This window comes from Camelus bactrianus, chromosome 19, assembly GCF_048773025.1.
Source record: "Camelus bactrianus isolate YW-2024 breed Bactrian camel chromosome 19, ASM4877302v1, whole genome shotgun sequence".
Taxonomy (NCBI): domain Eukaryota; kingdom Metazoa; phylum Chordata; class Mammalia; order Artiodactyla; family Camelidae; genus Camelus; species Camelus bactrianus.
The window spans coordinates 32,977,127-32,994,764 of NC_133557.1; the positions used below are offsets into that span (position 1 = coordinate 32,977,127).

Consider the following 17,638-nt stretch of genomic DNA (forward strand, 5'->3'; position numbering starts at 1 on the left):
TCCGCGCAACCGCCGTACAATCAACAACCCCCACAAAAAAGACGGACTCAAAAAAAAAAAAAAAAGAAAGAAAAAGAAACTCCAAAGTCGGGGGGTCAGCCTCGAAGGGATCTCAAACGTCCTGAGTCTGACCAGCCAAAATACCCTCGTAGGCAGCGGCAAAACCCCTCGAGACCTCCAAGAGGCTCAGCTCTGGCCTTCCATAGCGCCAAGGTGGACGGTCCTCCTACATCCCACCTTCCCCGTGCTCCGTAGGACCGTTCTACCTGTGAGTCTCGCTGGTGGAGCTGGCCTTCCTTTCCGGCTTCGTCCGCAGCCTCGGCCAATCAAGTTGAAACGGATGAACCCGGACTGCGCCAAACAACGCCCTCATTGGACACCGCTCGTTGGGGGCGGGGCGAAGGCAGAGAGCGCCTCAAAGCGGAAGTGGGTCGTCGCGCCGCTGATTACGTAATGCCGCGGCGGCTGGAGGCGGTTCCGCTGTCTGGTGTGTACGCGGCGAGCGATACCTGGTGCGGCCCGCTCGGCTCCCACAGCGCCCGCGACCCCGGCCTCGACGCCAGCTACGGCCTGGCCGCCGCCTGAACATGGACTCCGCCGGCCAAGGTACCCGCGGGCCCGGCGCCTCTGCCGCGGATTGGCCGGGCGTCGCGCGGCGGGCGCCGGACCGTCCAACTGCGCCTACCCACCCCGCGGCCCCTCTCCAGCTCCCAGGCTCCCGGTGTCGAAGCTACAGGCGGGTTTTCCGCCCCCGGCTGGGACCGCTGCGAGCTCTCTCTCCCCGGCGCCCTTCCCTCGCCTAGAATTCAGGTTTTCCTCACTCCGGGCAGTTCTTTCTACGTCCCCGCCCGGCGCTTGCGTGGCCGGCCGCCCCTGCGCAAGGCCCCCGGGGACACTCCTTCTGGCCCTGGACCCGGGCCGAGGTGCTGTGCGCGGCTCCCAGGGAGGGGAGGGGAAGTGTAGCCGTCCTTGCGTACGGCGCAGCGCCCCTGGGGTGGCAACGCTGCTCTGAGCCCAGCCTACTTTGGGGTTGTCTCAAGGGGGAAAGGGTGCAGTGAGTCAGGGGCACACCCAGCATACCAGGCCTGTTTCTGGAACAGACACCCCAGACCAGTTTGGATGGCCGCTGAGGTGTGGAGCGGGCCCAGGAGATTAAAATCTTTAGTCTGTCTTTTGTTCTGGGTTTCTGTAGAGGGCATGCTGAATTTCTACGTTGACATAGGTACACTGAGTAATTTCAGGATGCTCTTCTACTGTTTGACCTGTATCAGCATATTAATTTAAACGAACAAATTTTTTGAGTTCTGATAGATTCTGTAAGTTTTTCAACTTTTAACTTACTTACAGAGTAATTCAGCGTCAAAAGCCCCGGCTCTGATAAGTTCAAGAGGCTTTTCACTGTTTGACTTGCATCTCTAATTTAGTTGAACATGGTCACAAGCACTGGGTTCTTGTCGCGAGAAAGGCAGAGAACATTTACTGAGCACTACTATGTGCCACACACCATGCTAAGCCTGTTTCCCATGTCTTTTTCTGTGTTTAGGCTGAGATTGGTCCTTGTTTGCCCCCATTTTGCAGATGATGGTACGGTACAGGGTTAGCTGAGACTCACCAGGTGAAGGACTCTAGCCCCTGGTGTTGCCTGCTGCACCAGCCCATGCTTATTTTCTGTAGGCCCTTTGGTAAGACACTCTCCTGCCTGTCTCTCCTAAGTCAGGGTGTAGTGAGGTTGGTATCACACAGAGTGATTGTGCAGTGCCTAGCATGTTAGGTAGGTGTCCATTTTCTCTCTGGAGGTGATATCCATGGGATCCATTTTTAGCTTTACAGGCAGAAACTGTCTGAGGACCTTCATTTGTTCTTTAAAAACAGAAGAGTTGTAGAGATTTTAAGGCATTTACTGAATTTGAGTAAGTCTAATATAACAGATACAAATATTAAAGTAAAAGCACATAGGCCGATCTCAGTTAAAAATCAGTCAGTTGATTAAAAAAAAAAAAGTGGCATGCTTCATTTAGTAAACATCTCTAGAGAACTAAGGAAGTGCACAGCTCCAGCCACGGGGGGACCTGGGAAGGGAGTGACACAGCCAGCTAAATGCAGCATCTCTGATTTTTCGTGCATTCTACCTATTTTTAGCAGACTATGGCTTCTAGACTAGACAAACATCTGCAACGGGAGACACTTTTACCTCCTTCCAACCTTTATGCCTTTCATTTTAACTTACTTTTAAATGTGCCAGACACCATATAGAGCCCCTTCATGGAATGTGCTGTCCGTAAGGGAGCATATTTTCAATGCTGGTTGTATAAAAGTACTAAACAGCTGTGCACTAGAAATCGAAAAGAATTGAAGTACACCCATTTTTCCCTGTGTGGCATCTTAAACTTCTAGCACAGACAGGAAGATGCATTTAATGGGAAGAAAAGGTGTGTATGCAGGAGTAAGAACCCGCCCTGGGCGTAGCAGAAGTGTGTGGAGGCAGTGTTCCTTCTGCACCTCCCTACCTGCTGTGGCCCCTTTGCTGTGGGTGCAGGTTGAGGACTTTGTTTTGCTGACTCCCTGTGGGGCTGCATGGCCGGCATGTGTTCTGTGTGTGTAATCTTAGCTTATGCTCTGGCAGAGCAGTGGATTGGTAAGTGCTGCTTGTTGTGTGTACAGCTGTATTAAGGTGCTTCACTCTAAAAAGTGGAAGATCTATTAGATCTGGCTGCTTTGTTTGCAGCAGAGGTTTCCTGTCTCTGAAGATAGTATTCTTGAGAGAGACACCAGAGTTAGGGAATGGCTGCCTTGTGCCAGCACTTCTAGTGCCTGAAGAAGCATCTCAGGTAGCCTGAGAGGTGGCTGCCCTCAGTCTGGTGGCTCAAACCATCTTTACTGAACCTATTAGAGAAGACATGTTGTATCCACGGATTCCCCCTCCCCCTTTCCCATAAACCTGCCCTTTCAACCTTGCTTCCTCCCTCAGTGGAGACCTCTGCCCTGTTTTCTCCCCTCCCACCTCTTACTTGACACTGTGACCACCTTTTGTCTCTGGCAGATATCAACCTGAACTCTCCCAACAAAGGTCTGCTCTCCGACTCCATGACGGATGTCCCTGTTGACACAGCAGTGGCTGCCCAGGCTCCTGCTGTTCAGGGTCTGACGGAGGCTGAGGAGGAGGAGCTAAGGGCCGAGCTTGCAAAGGTGCTGTGTCTTGGCCATCCATTGTGGGTGACTGCGAGGCTCTCTCAGGCTAACGAGGGGCCAGAGTGCTGGCTGTGCCCTGGAGAAGGTGCCCTGGAAGGTTGTCCTGGGGGCCCCACAGAAACTGCTCTCTGCACCCTTTGTCTGTATGTGTCTGGCACCTTGTAGGTGCTCCCAGAGGAGCTGGTCCACATGGGGACAATGGCTCGGAGCATACTATCTACTGGGAGTTCCTCTTGGAATTAACATGACATTTTCAAGACCCCACAGATGTAGCTGCCCCTGGACTTTCATTTTCCTTTTAAAAATGCTTGTTAAAAAAAAAAAAAGCTTTAAGTGACCGTTTTAAAGCGAGAGTGTCTTGAGAGGAAATAGAGATTAAGAATTAAAGCCTCTAAGTATAATTTTTATTCAGACCAACTGCCAAGAGTGTTTCTTTTGCAGCATGATATGGAGTCTGATAGTGACTCACTTGAGATTCCAGAATCTGGGGAAATGAAGTCGTCAGCACCTGACCGTAGCGTCCAGTCAGGCAGAGGCTGGAACACGCTGAGCACGGTTCTCCCCTCTTGCCTTCAGAGACGAGCACATCTGCATACATTCTGGGTCCAACCCTAGGTCTGAGCAGGGCTGGTCGTTCTCAGCCTCAACCTCAGCCCCGGGACAAGGTTTCAGATCACAGAGAAAGAGTGTGGCTATTTCTGAACTGAACAAAAGTTAAGGGAGAAGCAGCGAGAAGTCCCAGGAGACTTACACTTTGCCCTTTATCTCAGAACTTGTTGGTTTGGAGAATAAAACCAGAGTCTTTTCAGAGTCAGGCTGCAAAGCAAAGAGCTCTTGTGTCACTTCACATTTAGGCTTGCGTGTGCACGTGCTGTTAAGCCCCCGTTGGTCCAGGCACCGTAAATGGAACACTGTAGTCTCCGTTGTCCTTGCTGGTGTGACTGATAACAGTTTGGCTTTAGATGACCCTGTAGTTTTGGGGGTTTTGTTTTAATATTTTCTAAAGCAAAATCTGGTGATATGCAGGGTTCTAGGCTGTTGCTGGTGCCTTCATCCAAACAGTCACTGTTTAAAGAAAGGGACTTTTTTTGGTAATGGCTGTCCATGTAGATGCTGAAAGTATGGAGAACTCTAAGATAGGAAGGTTTCAAAGGATGCTCCCTTTTATGGTTACATTCTTTTATTCTGAAATATAAGGTTCCAGTCTTTATCGTCAAGATTGTTTCTGACTTCAATGAAACAAACAAAGATTGTTTCTGTTGCCCAACTCAGACTGCACGAAAGGGAATTTGCCTTTGCCAAGGCCTGGGGCTGCCCTCAGGAACACAGATGTCATAAAAGGTTGTTTCTCTGTCACGTGGGTCTCTGGCCGTCTGTCCATCTGTCAGCTCTACTTCCTTCCCACTGCCTATGAAATTACCCCGTGGTGCAGATGGGACCTGGCTGCCAGCAGTTCCACTCTCTGAGATCCAGGCCCGGACCCAGAGCCTGGACAGAAAGGGCTTCTCTATTCTAAGACCTGTGACCAGTCCCAGGGAAGAGCTCTGACAGGCCTTGCTTCATCCCCACGGGTTAGTTGGCACTGCTATCCATAGCCCCACCGAAACACTTGGCTTGGGAGGATGGGGCAGTTCTCCGGAAGTTGAGGTGCTGGTACCAAATAAAAGCAGGACAGATGTCTGCTGTAGACGACTCCTAAGACGAGTTACATTTCTATAAATGGAAATTTTTCACATAATTCTGAGGAACCTCTCGTGCTGTGTGCATAAGGATGCTAGTCACTTTGTGTGGTAGTGATGCTAAATCACATCGACTGTGTGCTTCTGCAGGTGGAGGAGGAAATCGTCACCCTGCGCCAGGTGCTGGCGGCCAAGGAGAGGCACTGCGGGGAGCTGAGACGGAAGCTGGGCCTCTCCGCCCTGGAGGGCCTGAAGCAGAACCTGTCCAGGGGCTGGCACGATGTGCAGGTCTCCAGCGCGTGAGTACCTGCTCAGCTGTGTCCAGGGCGTTGAGTTCTTAGAAGGTGGCCATACTAGATAGTCGTCCAAGCAGAAATTGACAGGAAGAGTATGTTTTGGGTCTAAATTTGAGAAAACGCTAATTAGGCACTCAGTGAGACTGACTTGCCTGTGGTCCCTGTAGCCCAGTGTCTGCTGAAGTGGACATGAGTCCTTCTCATGAGCGTGATGTCACAGCCCCAGGACCTTTGACCCAGATGTGACTCAGCTCTCTGAATTTGGGGAGTGCGGCTCTGTGGCTCCTCTGACACATATCCTCTGAGGTGGGGGGTGGGAAGTGTTCCCCCGTCCAAGAAACCACGTCCCCACAGAAATATCAAATTAAATTTCATACATCTCCCTGTGAAAAGCCCATTTTGTGCCTAGGAAGTTGTAGGTTTTGAATCCCAGAAGGTGACTGTCAGAGTAGTGTTTTGGGGCCACGGGCTGTGCCCCCTTACTCCCCAGGAGCCAGCTTAACATCAGATGGCCAGGTGCTCCCTTGGCCTGTTGGGAAGAGGGCTGGTCAGCTCTACCCAGGCCTCGCCTGGGCCTGCAGAGAGGTGCTGGGCGGCAGCAGCGGCGGCGGCCCTTGTCTCAGCAGGCTGCGGGTGCAGTCTTCCTGCTGGCTGGTCCTTCTCTGTTTTCCCTGGAATTTCCCTGCAGGTCAAGACCTGAGTTGAAACAGGTTTTCTAAATAATTTACCGCAGACTTTCTGTTTTTAGCTATGTGAAAACTTCTGAGAAACTTGGAGAGTGGAATGAGAAAGTGACGCAGTCGGACCTGTGAGTGCCTTTGCCACCAGCACGCCCCTCCCCTCCCCCAACACTCCTCTTAGGGACAGGGGGCTGTGCACACTTGGCACAAACCTTGTTTTGGTGTTTTCCTGGCTGTTTTATTTGTAATACAAAATTTCTCCTCTGAAACACAAATGAAACTATTCTTTCAGCTTTTCTGGAGTAGGGTGCAGACGCTGAGGGAAGTTCTTTCAGCCACCAGACCACACTGATAAGTCCCCTCTGTCTGACACGTGTCCCTCAGATAAGAGGCCTGGGCTGGACTGGGGTGGCACCTCTGGCTGGTGGCTACACCTTGGGCGCCACCTGGACTCCCCCCCCCCCACCCCAAGACTGGCCCCAGCCATGTGTTCTCAGATCTTCACCTGCACTTCAGGGTGGGTCATGCTGGGGTGGGTGGGGTGCGGTGCAGGCCGTGCTGGTGAGATCTTGAAATAGGTCCTTTGGTCTGAGAGGCATGGAGCTATGGGCCACACAGAAGATGAGCCGAGTGCGAAATTCTCGTGGAAAGTGTCTGTCAGAGCTTGGGTCCCACGTGCCTCCTGATGTTCTGTTGAGATCCTTGAGTGAGTTAATAGCACTTCCTTTACCTTTGCTCCAACCTGACCAGTGTTTTAAAGCAGTCGATTACTGGGATTTTTCCGTCTTGTTTATAAGGAAGTGCTGTCGTGGTTGCTGGAGAACATGGGCAGAAAGTCCTTCCGTGTTGGGCCGAAAGGAAATGGTTGCTACCAGCCTGTCTTAGAGGTGCTGGAAGCTGGGTTGGCTGGCTATGCAAGTGGAGCCTTTGCAGCCTGGGGTCACCAGGGGAGCCGGGCACTGGGTGGGTCGGCGGTTGGAGTTTTATGCTGTTTGCTTGGCCTGGTGGGACAGCTGTTCCTTGCAGGCAGGCTCACAGTGCAGTCGAGCTGAAAATAATTTTAGGAGACCGTAGTGCTGTTCTGTAAAACCAGCTTATGTGAAGCTGCTGGGATACTGTTCCACGTCATCAGGGTTGTGACTCCTCCAGAAGAAACCTGTGGCTCTGGTGTGTGCGTGTGTTGGCCCTTTCTGAGCACTTCGCCAGGCAGTGGCCATTCCCATGAGGTCTCAGCCCCGATTCTATTGGAGTTGTCAGAGCTGGAGGCCTTTCTGCAGCAACAGCCCACACGAGAACAACACAGCTCGGGATAGGGTTGCTGAAAACAGCTGCTCTGCGGCCCTGAGGGTGGCTGGTTGGTGCCTCTGCAGTGGTGGCCACAGGACCCTGCCCACACGATTACTGCCAAGGGCCTCTGCCAGGGAAGGTGCAACCGGAAGGAAGGGCCCTGGCTTTCTGGTGGAGGTTGTAGACTCCTTTAGCCCAGCTCGGCCCGAAGGGGAGGAAGCCAGGCTGTGTGCAGCCCTGGTGCTTCGCTCCAGTGACGCAGTTAATGCTCACGAAACTTCTTCCCTCCACCAACTACTTTTGATTCAGCAGCCGTGCTCTGTTGTGGGGTGGTCACCAAATGGGATCCTTTTTATAGGTAGATCATAGCTAAAAGCATGCCTGGAGTGGACACCGATAAATTCCACAGTCACTTGTTGGCACATTCTTTGGTCTCAGGTGACAGGAAGCACAGCTCCAGATGATAGTATTGGCTGGGGGGGAGCAGTGCCTGGCCTGGCGAGAAGCCCCTGCTCCAGGCCTGCCTGAACAGGGCTCCGACCAGTGCTCCATCGCCCCTCCTTCCGCTTGCCCCTCTGTGTGTGGGGGTGCCTAGTGGGACGGGACTGTATCTTCCCAGCCTGCAGCCCCACCGCAAAATGGCCCGGTGTGGGCCTCACTGGATGTTCACTGTGGTCTGGGAGTTGTAACCTCTGACCAGTCAGATTGGGATCACATGCCCACCCAAGTGGGAGGTGGGGAAAGCCCCCCAAAGGAAGATCCAGTAGGTGCAGCTAGCAGATGCTTCACACTGACTGTCATGCCCACCGATAGTCGGGGGGGGGGTCTGTTACCCTAAAAGGTGGAAGTAATTCCCAGAGGAGCTCTGGCCAGGGGAGCACGGCCTGGTGCCCTCAGCACGAATGGGGCCGAGTTACCTGGACACAGACACTGTTTCTGCCCTAGTTTGGAGGTTCCTGTTTCTGAAGGAGGCACTTGTGACACTTTGTTTCCATATCCCAGAAATGCTGAGGGCTGTGCCATGTGGGAAAGTGGCCCCCAGCGAGTACCTCTCCTGTTGGGGATTGGGTGCCTAGGCCCTTTTGGGTCACCTTCTGGATGCTCCTCGTCACCAAGGACTTTTCTCTGTGACGTGTTTCCCAAGCTTGGTCATGTGGGCCCAGACAGAGATTCTCTAAGGATTTTTCTTTAAATCTTTTGCTTCAGACTGTTCCACTTCAACAAACCACAGAGTGTTCACAAGATCTTATGTGTTTATTGTTTTGGGGAAAACTGGGCTTGGAGACGTGTTTGGAGTTTCTGTTCCTGAATCCCAATATCACGTATCATTAGTCACCTTGCACTTGGTGTTGTGGAAACCATGATGTGGCTCCAGGTGCGCCGAAGGCTGTTTCTTGCAGGTGATCTTGACTCCCTTTGACATGAAAGCAGTTCATCAGCCCAGCCCCCAGGGTTGGGGTTGGGAGGCTCAAGCAGGCACTGCAGGTTAGGGGCCCCGCAGAAGGTTCTAGAGCCTTTCTTTGGCAGGCTGTGTTGTGGGGAATGTGCTGGTGCACCTGCCCAAGGTGCTCCTCCACCTCTGTTGCCACAGTCTTACTAGGCCCTGAGACAGGCCGTGGTGGAGGTGGCAGTTCTGGGTGAAGGTGCCTTCCGGGCACAGTCTGGATGGAAGCCGTCTGAAAGCAGGCGTGGACTTCGGGTTTCAGTGAGAGTCAGCCATGGCCTAGAATGGACCCTACAACTCTGCCCAGGTGGTCCCATCTGGGCCCTGGCTGTGCAGATATCTGGGTTGCTGTGCAGGTGGTTGGAGTTCGAGTTCCGTGATAGTTATCAGACTATCCCAGGGGAAGGAATTTCTGGAAGTCAGATTTTTCTAAAGCCTGGATTCAGAATTAGACGTCCTAATGGCTGTTGGATTTAGGAAATCCCGAAGCAAGTTTTTCAGTAAGGATTTTAGAAGTTATTTTCTCCCCATTATTCCAAAATTACTGACTTTCCTGGAAACTAAGATAAACTCAGCGACTGAGTGACTTCAGGACATTCCAGACTCTTGCTGGGAAGCAGCACAGGTTTTGAGTCCTGGGCCCTGCTGAGCAGCAGACAGTCCGAGGCCCCGCTGTGCTACGAGCCCACTGCTGAAGGGAGGGAGGCCCTTGGGGGTACTTGGGCTGGGTCATCCCCACAGGAGGGGGCCCGCAGGGCGCAAGATGGGAGGAGGGCCCCCAGCAGGCGTCAGTGGGTGGTGGGTGGGAAGGAGGGGGTGAGAAGCCCTGCTGCTGCTGCGCTGCTGCTTGGCCCAGCCCCCCGGGACCGGGACGGGTGGCCCCTGCATGGCCAGAGTAGGCTGGCATCTCAGGAGCCCTGCCGTCTCGAGCCATTGTTGCTTCAGGGTTGCCAGGTTGGCCAGAAAGGAGCTCTGGGGTTCCACTGCTGTGTCTTTCGCTTATGGTGGTAGCTGGTTGCGGGCTGCTGGCTCAAGGTTTCCTTGCTGTCCCTGTGGCTGAGGCACACTGCCTGTGCTGGTCCCGCCGCCGTTGAGGTCACAAGCCATCTTGTGTGGATGGTTGGGGCAGGATGGCATGGAACAGGTGGTCTCTGCTGTGAGCCCAGACCACCCCCTTGCACCGAGAACAGTGGCGTGAGGTGGAGGTAGGTTTCCCCAGATCTCCGAGGACGTTGTGCGGACAGTGCTGGAGGCTGGAGGGGCTTCTGGGGTATGAGAGGGCCAGCACACCACAGACCGCACACAGCGCGCCCCCGTGGGTGTGGCTGAGCTCTTCTCCCCTCAGGGGACTTGTCTGCTCTGCTGCCCAGGGCCTCGGGCTCTGTGGGAGGACCGGAGAGCTGGGAGAAGTGAGTTTCCGAAGAGATGGAGGAGAGCCTGGGCTACAGGGTTGTCGTGACCTGGCAGTGTCACTTCTGTCCTTGACGCATGTCCCCCGGGTCCCTGAGACTGGATGCGTGCCCGTCCCCGGTGTCCAAGCTGACTCACTACCCCTCCTCTCTGGGTGCCTCGTCCTTAGTGTTTGGGCTGTGGCTGCGCCCTGTGTCTGGTTGGCTTAATCGGTGTTTCTCTTCCAGCTACAAGAAGACTCAGGAAACTCTCTCTCAGGCGGGACAGAAGACGTCAGCTGCCCTGTCCACCATGAGCTCTGCCATCAGCAGGAAGCTCGGAGACATGAGGTGAGACTCCTGGCCTGGCAGCTCTGCCCTGGGACCTGTGCTGGTTGGGTGAGATGTTTGGGGTCTTATCCACTGGAGCATCTGCAGGAAGCCTGCCGGGGCCCCGGGGCTCAGATGAGCGTGCCCCGGGCCTCTCAGCACCCGCAGATGTGGCCACACCGGCTTCAAACCAGTGGTTCGCAGACCCTTGTTTTCTACCTACTCTGCCATTTCTGTTTCTCAAGGTGGGGGGGTGGGCGGTCCCTGGTGTCTTTGGGTAACTTCGGTGTTGCGATTGGTGAAGGCGATGCGTCTGATTGAAGTTTCACAGAGAGAAGATGACTGGAGGCCGGGGGTGGGTGGTCGGTGTTGGCCGGTGGAGCAGCAGTGAGGACACTCCAGGCCAAGTCGGTGTTTGTCAAGGTGTTTGCCTGACCTGCCCTCAGAGAGTGTGCACACTAGGGCCTCAGACTGAGTGTCCTTTCCTGGGAGCTGGCGAGACCCTCTTGGCTGCCTGAGCACCTCCTGAGCAGGGCCTGGGGGTCAGGGAGTGCCCACCCCCGGCCTGATGGACACGCCTGCTCCAAGGCAGGGTTCGCCCTGCTTTTCCTGCTCTGGGCTCCATGGCTGCATCTGCAGGGCCTCCCGAAGCCAGAAGCCAGGGCGTGAGTCCTGGCGCAGCTTCTTTCTCACTGTGCCCTCAGGAGGGCCTCCCTCAGGGTTGCTGGGATGAACTGGTGAGTGACAGCGCGTGGTGCAGGTCGTCACCATCACCAGCACCCGGGACTTGGCCCCCGGGTACCACTGCCCCGCCTGCCCTGGCCCTTGACCCATGCTCGGGACCAGTCCCCTCACTTACGAGTTTGAAGGAATGCCTCCCTGTGGCCCCCACCCCATCCTGAGGCTCCTGTCTCCTCAAAGCTGAGAACCCCATGGTGTTGCCTGCGGGCTTGGCGTTGGGGGTCTACCCAGCCTTGACCTCTTGCCTCTTACCGTTAGGTGGGCCCCCTTCCTGCCTGCTTGGTTAGGCATGTCCCTACCTTACAGGCCTACAGTTGCCTTGGCCTCAGGGTGGGAGCTCTGCCCTGGCCCTCCGAGCCCTGGGCCCCTAGCCAAGCAGAGGGCAGCCTGGGCCCAGAGCCGCACTCACCTTTTATCTTTGTTTGTGTCATTACCCATCTCCTCTCTCACACCCCCAGCTTTTTATTTTGAACAATTTCAGACCTTTGGAGAAGCTGAACACTCAGTAGGCAGTCTGTGTCTAAGGAGCGTGCCCCCCTCTGGGGGGCCCTGTGGGTCACCCTGCAGATGCAGGCCTTGCCCACTGTGGCTGTGATTTGGGCACAAGAGGCCCCCAAGCTGTGGCTCTGCGCCAGCAGCAAGGAGGGTCTGTGGGACTGCGCCCGCAGGTGTCGCCCTGGTCTGCTCGCACGTGACTGTGGGTGTGACCCTGTAACAAGTCACTGGACATTAGCCTCCTGAGTCGGGCTGCGGAAGAGCTGGTGATAGGCTGATCACACGCCGCTGGTAGCCTGGCCAAGCTCCCAGGGGCTGCCGCAGAGGGAGCGGGCACTCCTGGCTGTGCCTGCTCTCTCCCCAGAGCGTGGGCTGGTGCCAGGGAGTTTGAAGGAGGCAACACATCTGCTGTGCTCAAGTCACATCCTCTCCTGGGAACGTCCTCACACAGTTTTGAGTGTGTTCAGAGTGCTCTGGGTGGAAATCAGGCAAGAGGGCAGAGCCCTTGCTGCGAGTCATGGTGGCCATCTCGATGGGGCGTTCACACAGGCTGCTTTTCCCTGGGAGGACAGTGATGTGACCCTTGTTCTGTCTGCTCCTCTGCCCCCGAGCTCCCCTCAGAACCGGCTTGGCTGCTGACCCAGGACACTGAGCCGCAGGTCCCGTGCCCACCAGCCAAGGCAAGGGACCTGGTCGCGTTCACAGCGCCTGGAGCAGTCATCCTCTTTGCAGGGGTCTCGCCCCAGGGACTCTCGTCTGCCATTGGTTTTGTTCTCTTGTGTCTTCAGGGGAGCCGTGAACACAGGCGTCTCAGGGTTCTTGGTGTATCCTCTCACGTGTTCCTGTGGTCTCACCATGCGGTCTCATGTGGTTTCTCAGGTCTCATGAGATCCATTGGCCCCCATGGTTTAGAGCTCATGGCCGACAGAGTTCACCACTCCTTGAGAAGGCAAATCAGTCTCAGGGAGATTTCCGTCATGAGTTCAGGATTGGGTGATACCCCGTGGGCTACTGCATCAAGATGTTTGGGGCCAGGTCCTGCTAGACACCCCACACCAGCTGGAGCGGCCCTGGTCTGAGGCTTTTTACATCCCCTGGGGTGTGAGGTGGTGGGAGTGGAGCAGGGACCTGGATTGGGGTCAAAGGCTGGGTTAATGCAGGGTCGGGCCTCCGTCCTGCCGGGTGACCTTTGACAGGACGCATGCTTCCTTCTCCCACTGAGAGGAGCAGGACCTGCAGCCCACCTGAGTGGTGTAGGCACAGCAGGCCATGTAACTGTCACTCCTGAAGTGACTGCTGTGTTGTGCCCCTGATCCCGTGCCAGCAGCAGCCCTTGGACACACTTGGGTTTCTAGGGTGGCTTCTGTCATCCCAGGTGATGGTGCAAGAAGTGCTGGGCCCAGGGGCGTCCCAGGCCCCTCTGCAGGGTGGTCTGCTCTGGCCTGTCTCCCATCCCCGCTCTGCTCACCTCTCTGGGCTTCTCTCCTCCAGCCTGCGCCCGGGCTCGGGTCCCTCATGTGGGACTGCATCCCGGAGGGCAGGGCGCCTGCCAGTCATGCCCACGAGGGAGCGACGGCCTCTCGGGGGTGGGACGTGGGGAGATGTCCTGTCCCTAGTGATGTGAGGTCCCTGGGGTCCCTAGCAGAGGGGCCGGGGCAGGATGGGGCTCCCTTCCTAACGCTGCATTTCTTCTTTCCTGCTGCTGCCGCCTTTCAGGGCTCGGCCGTTCTCACACTCCTTTAGGTAAGACTGACGCTGGACACACCTGGGGAAGGCTTTTCTCTGACTCCGGGCAGGGTTGGTCCTGGCTGGCCTGTGGGAGGCTGTGCTGGGGGAGGTGGGGAGGGGCCCAGCACAGAGAGGCGCCCAGGAGTCATCAGCAGTGAGATGGAAGCAGGGCTGCTCCCCAGGCTCATGGATGGCACTGTCACCCGCCCACTCTGACCCAGCTTCACAGAGGGTGTCCATCAGCCTACACCTGAGTTTATTCCTGAAAGGGGGCGTGTTTGCATGGGAGGGGGTCCTGCTGACCCTCTCGCTGCTGTGCTCTCCCCTCCCCCTTCTCCCCAGGAAGCAGTCCTGCCCCCTAGAGTTGAGTTGGTCTCACTTCCTGCTGAGGCCCCTTTCTGCCCCGGGCGTGTGGGACCCAGTCTGACCACCTCCCGAGCAGCCCTCGAGCGGCCTGGACTGCTCTCGCAGGCAGCACCAGCGCTCTTCCAGCTTGGAGGTCTGGAACCCAGGCCAGAACAGCCATGACTTTACTGTTCTCCCTTGACCTGGCGGTTTCTCTTTAGCTTGCTGGAAGGCACGTGAGGACACCTGACAGCTCGCGGCACCAAAGTGTTGGTCGCGCCCGGGTTTAGGTCCTCTCAGTTCCACTGTTTCAGCGCCCCTCAGCGGTGTCACACTTCCGGGGCCACGAGTGGACCACCTTGGGTCCAGTTTTCCTTGGGTGAGGGCGGCCTCGCAAGGCTTCTTTGTAGTGGCCGGGGCTTTTTTCAGCCGCGCGGGCAGTGGGGGCAGCTCTCTGCCAGAGCAGGGCCGGCGGGCCGCCTCAAGATAACTCTCCTTCTCTGCTCCCGCCATGCTTCCGAGCAGCAGCGCCTCCATCCGCCACTCCATAAGCATGCCGGCCATGAGGTAATGTGTGTCCAACTCCTGAGCCCAGGCAGCCAGTGGAAGCCAGGGGAGCCAGGGTGGCGGGGGTCTCCTTCTGGTCCGCTTCCCACTCCCTGAACCCCTTCCGGCCTCCTCTCGGCTGAGGCCTGGGGACGACCCCTTCCAGGTTGAAGAGCTTGTGGAGATGAGGTTGAGAGGAACCATTGTGCCAGGCTGGACTCCACCTGGAACTTTCTAGGGCCAGCCTTGGGGTCGGGCCAGGGAGGAGCAGAGAGGCTTGCACACAGGCCCCTCCCAGGAGCCTTAAGGTGTCTCCACGCCTTTTGTGAAAACTGTTTGGTCTGTATGTGGAGAACACCCAGAGCTGTAGCTGGTTTCTCCTTGAAGTCCCCACCCATGTTCTCCCCTGCTCCAGTGAAGCCTGGGTCTTTACAGAGTTCCCGTCCCTGTTACAGGGGAACCTGCTGCGACGCTGTGCCCCAGAGCCAGCTGGGGGTCCTTGTCAGGCTGCCCCTAGAGGTCTGGAGGGCAGGGAGGCTCTGAACCATTGAGGGGAGCTGGTTATATGAGAGGTTGCTGGGAGCGACTGGGGCTGGCCTGCTTTTTCCTCTGTCTCCTTCTCACTCTGCTCCCAGCATTGTCCTTGGTTTCCCCTTTGCTTGACTTCCGTGAGAGGAACACGTGGGACTTTTCATTACCCCAGTATGTGTGCATCTAGGGCACAGCATAAACAAGCCTGGCAGCCCACCTGCTGCCCAGTCGGGTCTGCAGTTCACCCACGAGAAGTCTGGGTTTCACCGGCTGGTGGCCTGCAGATCTTCTGTCCTGCAGTTGGTGGGTGTGGTTGACCTCGGGTCTGACCTGGGAAAGCCTCCGGGGCGACCTTGGCTGCGCTCTCTGCAGAGGGTGTGCCCTCTTCCCCTTTTTCTTTTAGCTTGTCCCAACTTTGCAGTGAGCTCTCTGGATTTGGCGGGATCTCCAGAGGATGACCCTGACCCTGAGGCCCTTCAGACTTAGGAGGGCAGCACAGCCATCTGCTCCTGTACCGACATGTCCTTCTTCTCTTTTTAAAGGAATTCTGCAACCTTCAAGTCATTTGAAGACCGAGTTGGGACCATAAAGGTAACTGTGCCTGGGCTGGCCCTCCCGGTGGGGGTGACCTGTCACTTAGGTAAACTCGTTTAGTCAGTGTAGGTGCACGTGCTGTTATGCGAATTGACGCAGAGAGGCCTTGTTCCTTGTGCACAGTTTTTCCCAGTGATGAAATCCTGCAGTACTCAATCAGGGGTGATGCCATCACAGTCAGGATAGAGTGCAGTTGTCCCCCTGGCACCCTGCCCCTGCCCTGCCTCTAGTAACCACTGACCTTTTTCCATTTCTGTAGTTTTTACCTTTTCGAGAACGTTGTGTAAATGGAACCATACAGTGTAGCCTTTTGGGGTTGGCTCTTTTCACGCTGCTTAATTCCTGAGAGACGTCCAACCTGTTGCCTGTGCTGGTGACATGCCTTTTGTATTGCGAAGCAGTGTCCGTGTTACAGAAACTCAAATGGAGATTGGAGTTTGAATTCCCAGCAAGGCCTAGGGTTTGCCAGGGCTGCATGCTCTGTCTCATGTTTTCCTTTCTTGGTCTTTTCCCATCTGTAGTCCAAGGTTGTCGGTGGCAGAGAGAATGGCAGTGACAACCTTCCCTCCCCGTCTGGGAGTGGTGAAAAACCCCTGCCCGATCACACGCCCTTCTAAGCCCATAGAGGCTTTGCCCGGCCCCAGAACGAGCACACCCTCCTTGCCACAACTGCAGCTTCGCTCAGCGGGGCAGCCAGCCAAGCCGTGGCGAATGCACAGAACCAGTTTTGAGGACAACCTCGCATCCACATGGGGACGTGGCCGCTGCGCTCACATGGGTTAGAGAACACATCTTGTATACAGATGCTTTCCACTGGGTCGGCAGGTGCAGCAGATCACTGTGCCATCCTGCCTTGGGGGCAGGAAGCAGGCAGGGTGGTGGGTCCCAGGGGGTCTAGAGCCAAAGCCCAGCCCTCTTTGGGAATCTTGTTCGTTGACCAGCCTGCTGAAAGGGTGGTACAGTGATGAGTGTAAAATGCGTGGTGTTTGCTAACCCCTCCCTGAGTCTCAGGAGGAAGGGTCATCCAGGAAGCCCTGCCTGCTCTGCAGTTTTATTCAGAACGCTCAACAAGAAAACTGTCCGTTTTCTGAGACCTTCCAGAAGAGAAACTGAGCATCAGCAGCTGCCTGATTGTTACACTAACGATCTAGCTTTAACAAAAGCAAATTCTTTATTTTTTAAATGCAGTGGGTTTTTTCAAAAATTAAACCTAAGCAAAGCAGCTTTAGCCTCATAGTTAGAAAATATTATTTCTCTGAACTCAAGCTGAAATACACGCCTTACATCGCCTTATGCTTTATCTGTTTATGATGTTTTATACAAATGAGGGTTCCATCGTGGGTTTTGAGCACTCTAGAATTCTGCACCCAGCCAAGTGGCAGCATGCCTGTGCCAGTGGTGTGTTTGATTTCACAAACGCGCTCCGTCCCTCTATGAAACTCGCTTCTCTCTCCTCTCAGTGACCGTGGCACTTCCCGCTGGCCGAAGAGCTCGTGGGCTGGTGGGGCGGGGGCCGTGCTGCCCCTGTGTGGACCAGGCCTGGCTGGTGCATCACTGGTCGGCAGCCCCAGTCGGCCTGTGGACTGCATGCTGGGGCATTGGGGTCGGCTGGGACTCTGCTGTCACCTTTTCTCAGGAGCTACAAAGATCTCTTTCGCGTTTGATGCTGCCATGTTCCGGCAGCTTTTCCCTGGGCCCCATGTCTGGTGTGTCCAGAGGGGCAGCTCCGTGCCTTACTGGCTCTCGGCAGGCAGAGACTTCGCCTGCATCTGTGCACTCCAGGGGAGGAGCCGTCAGCTTAGTGTCCGCCTTGGTTGGCGGTGATGTGCTCTCCGGTACCTGACTGCCTGCTAGTCACTTCAGACACCCTAGGTAGGGGGTGCAGTCCACGCTCGTGCCTTGGGAGGAACACCCACGTGTTCTTTCTCCAGGGTTAGAATCTCTCAGACGTGGTGTGGTGAGGAGGCAGGGTGCGGGGTGATAACTGATTTATCTTTTCCTTAAGTAAATACTGGGTGATTTGTCAATAAAGCATTCCTTTGGGGGAAAATCCACTCCGGCTTGTGTGGTGTGTCTTACTTCATTCAGGAAGGTGGCGAAAGGGGCAGACAGACTGACACAGGCCTCCTTGGGAGGGGCACCAGGAAATAGACGGCCTCAGATGCAGACCCCAGGTCTTCAGTGCCTGGAGAGGATGTGTTGGTGACAGAGCTGTGGGGTCTCTGGAGAAGGGGTGCAGAGGACGGGAAGGAGCTGGCCAGGAAACAGTTGAATCAGCTGGGCTGCCAGAGCTGCGCAGGCTGGACACTCTGGCAGGAGGGTGGCCGCCCGGCCAGGACTCACTCCACTGCAGGGCTTGGGCCTG

At 55.7% G+C, this 17,638-nt stretch overlaps 1 protein-coding gene across 7 annotated transcripts; it reads left to right on the forward strand.

Annotated features, from left to right (window-relative positions):
* Window positions 1-445: 445 nt before the first annotated feature.
* Window positions 446-17,327, forward strand: TPD52L2 (TPD52 like 2). 7 transcript variants are annotated; one of them, XM_074347685.1, is made up of 9 exons: window positions 446-606; window positions 3,041-3,186; window positions 5,019-5,167; window positions 5,913-5,972; window positions 10,213-10,314; window positions 13,246-13,272; window positions 14,128-14,169; window positions 15,222-15,270; window positions 15,795-16,034. In XM_074347685.1, exons 1-9 carry the CDS (start codon window positions 588-590, stop codon window positions 15,888-15,890), a joined length of 690 nt encoding a protein of 229 aa, XP_074203786.1. In that variant the 5' UTR covers window positions 446-587; the 3' UTR covers window positions 15,891-16,034. The 7 variants fall into 7 exon arrangements, with proteins under 7 accessions (XP_074203786.1, XP_074203783.1, XP_074203787.1 ...); XM_074347682.1 differs by lacking the exon at window positions 14,128-14,169; XM_074347681.1 differs by lacking the exons at window positions 446-606; window positions 14,128-14,169 and adding an exon at window positions 1,542-1,682.
* The last annotated feature ends 311 nt before the right edge of the window (window positions 17,328-17,638 follow it).

Excerpts from the sequence above, each read along its gene's own strand:
- TPD52L2 (XM_074347686.1), top strand. Across the intron at positions 5,168-5,912 it reads GATGTGCAGGTCTCCAGCGC|CTATGTGAAAACTTCTGAGA; the intron begins GTGAGTACCTGC and ends TTCTGTTTTTAG. Across the intron at positions 5,973-10,212 it reads AAAGTGACGCAGTCGGACCT|CTACAAGAAGACTCAGGAAA; the intron begins GTGAGTGCCTTT and ends TTTCTCTTCCAG.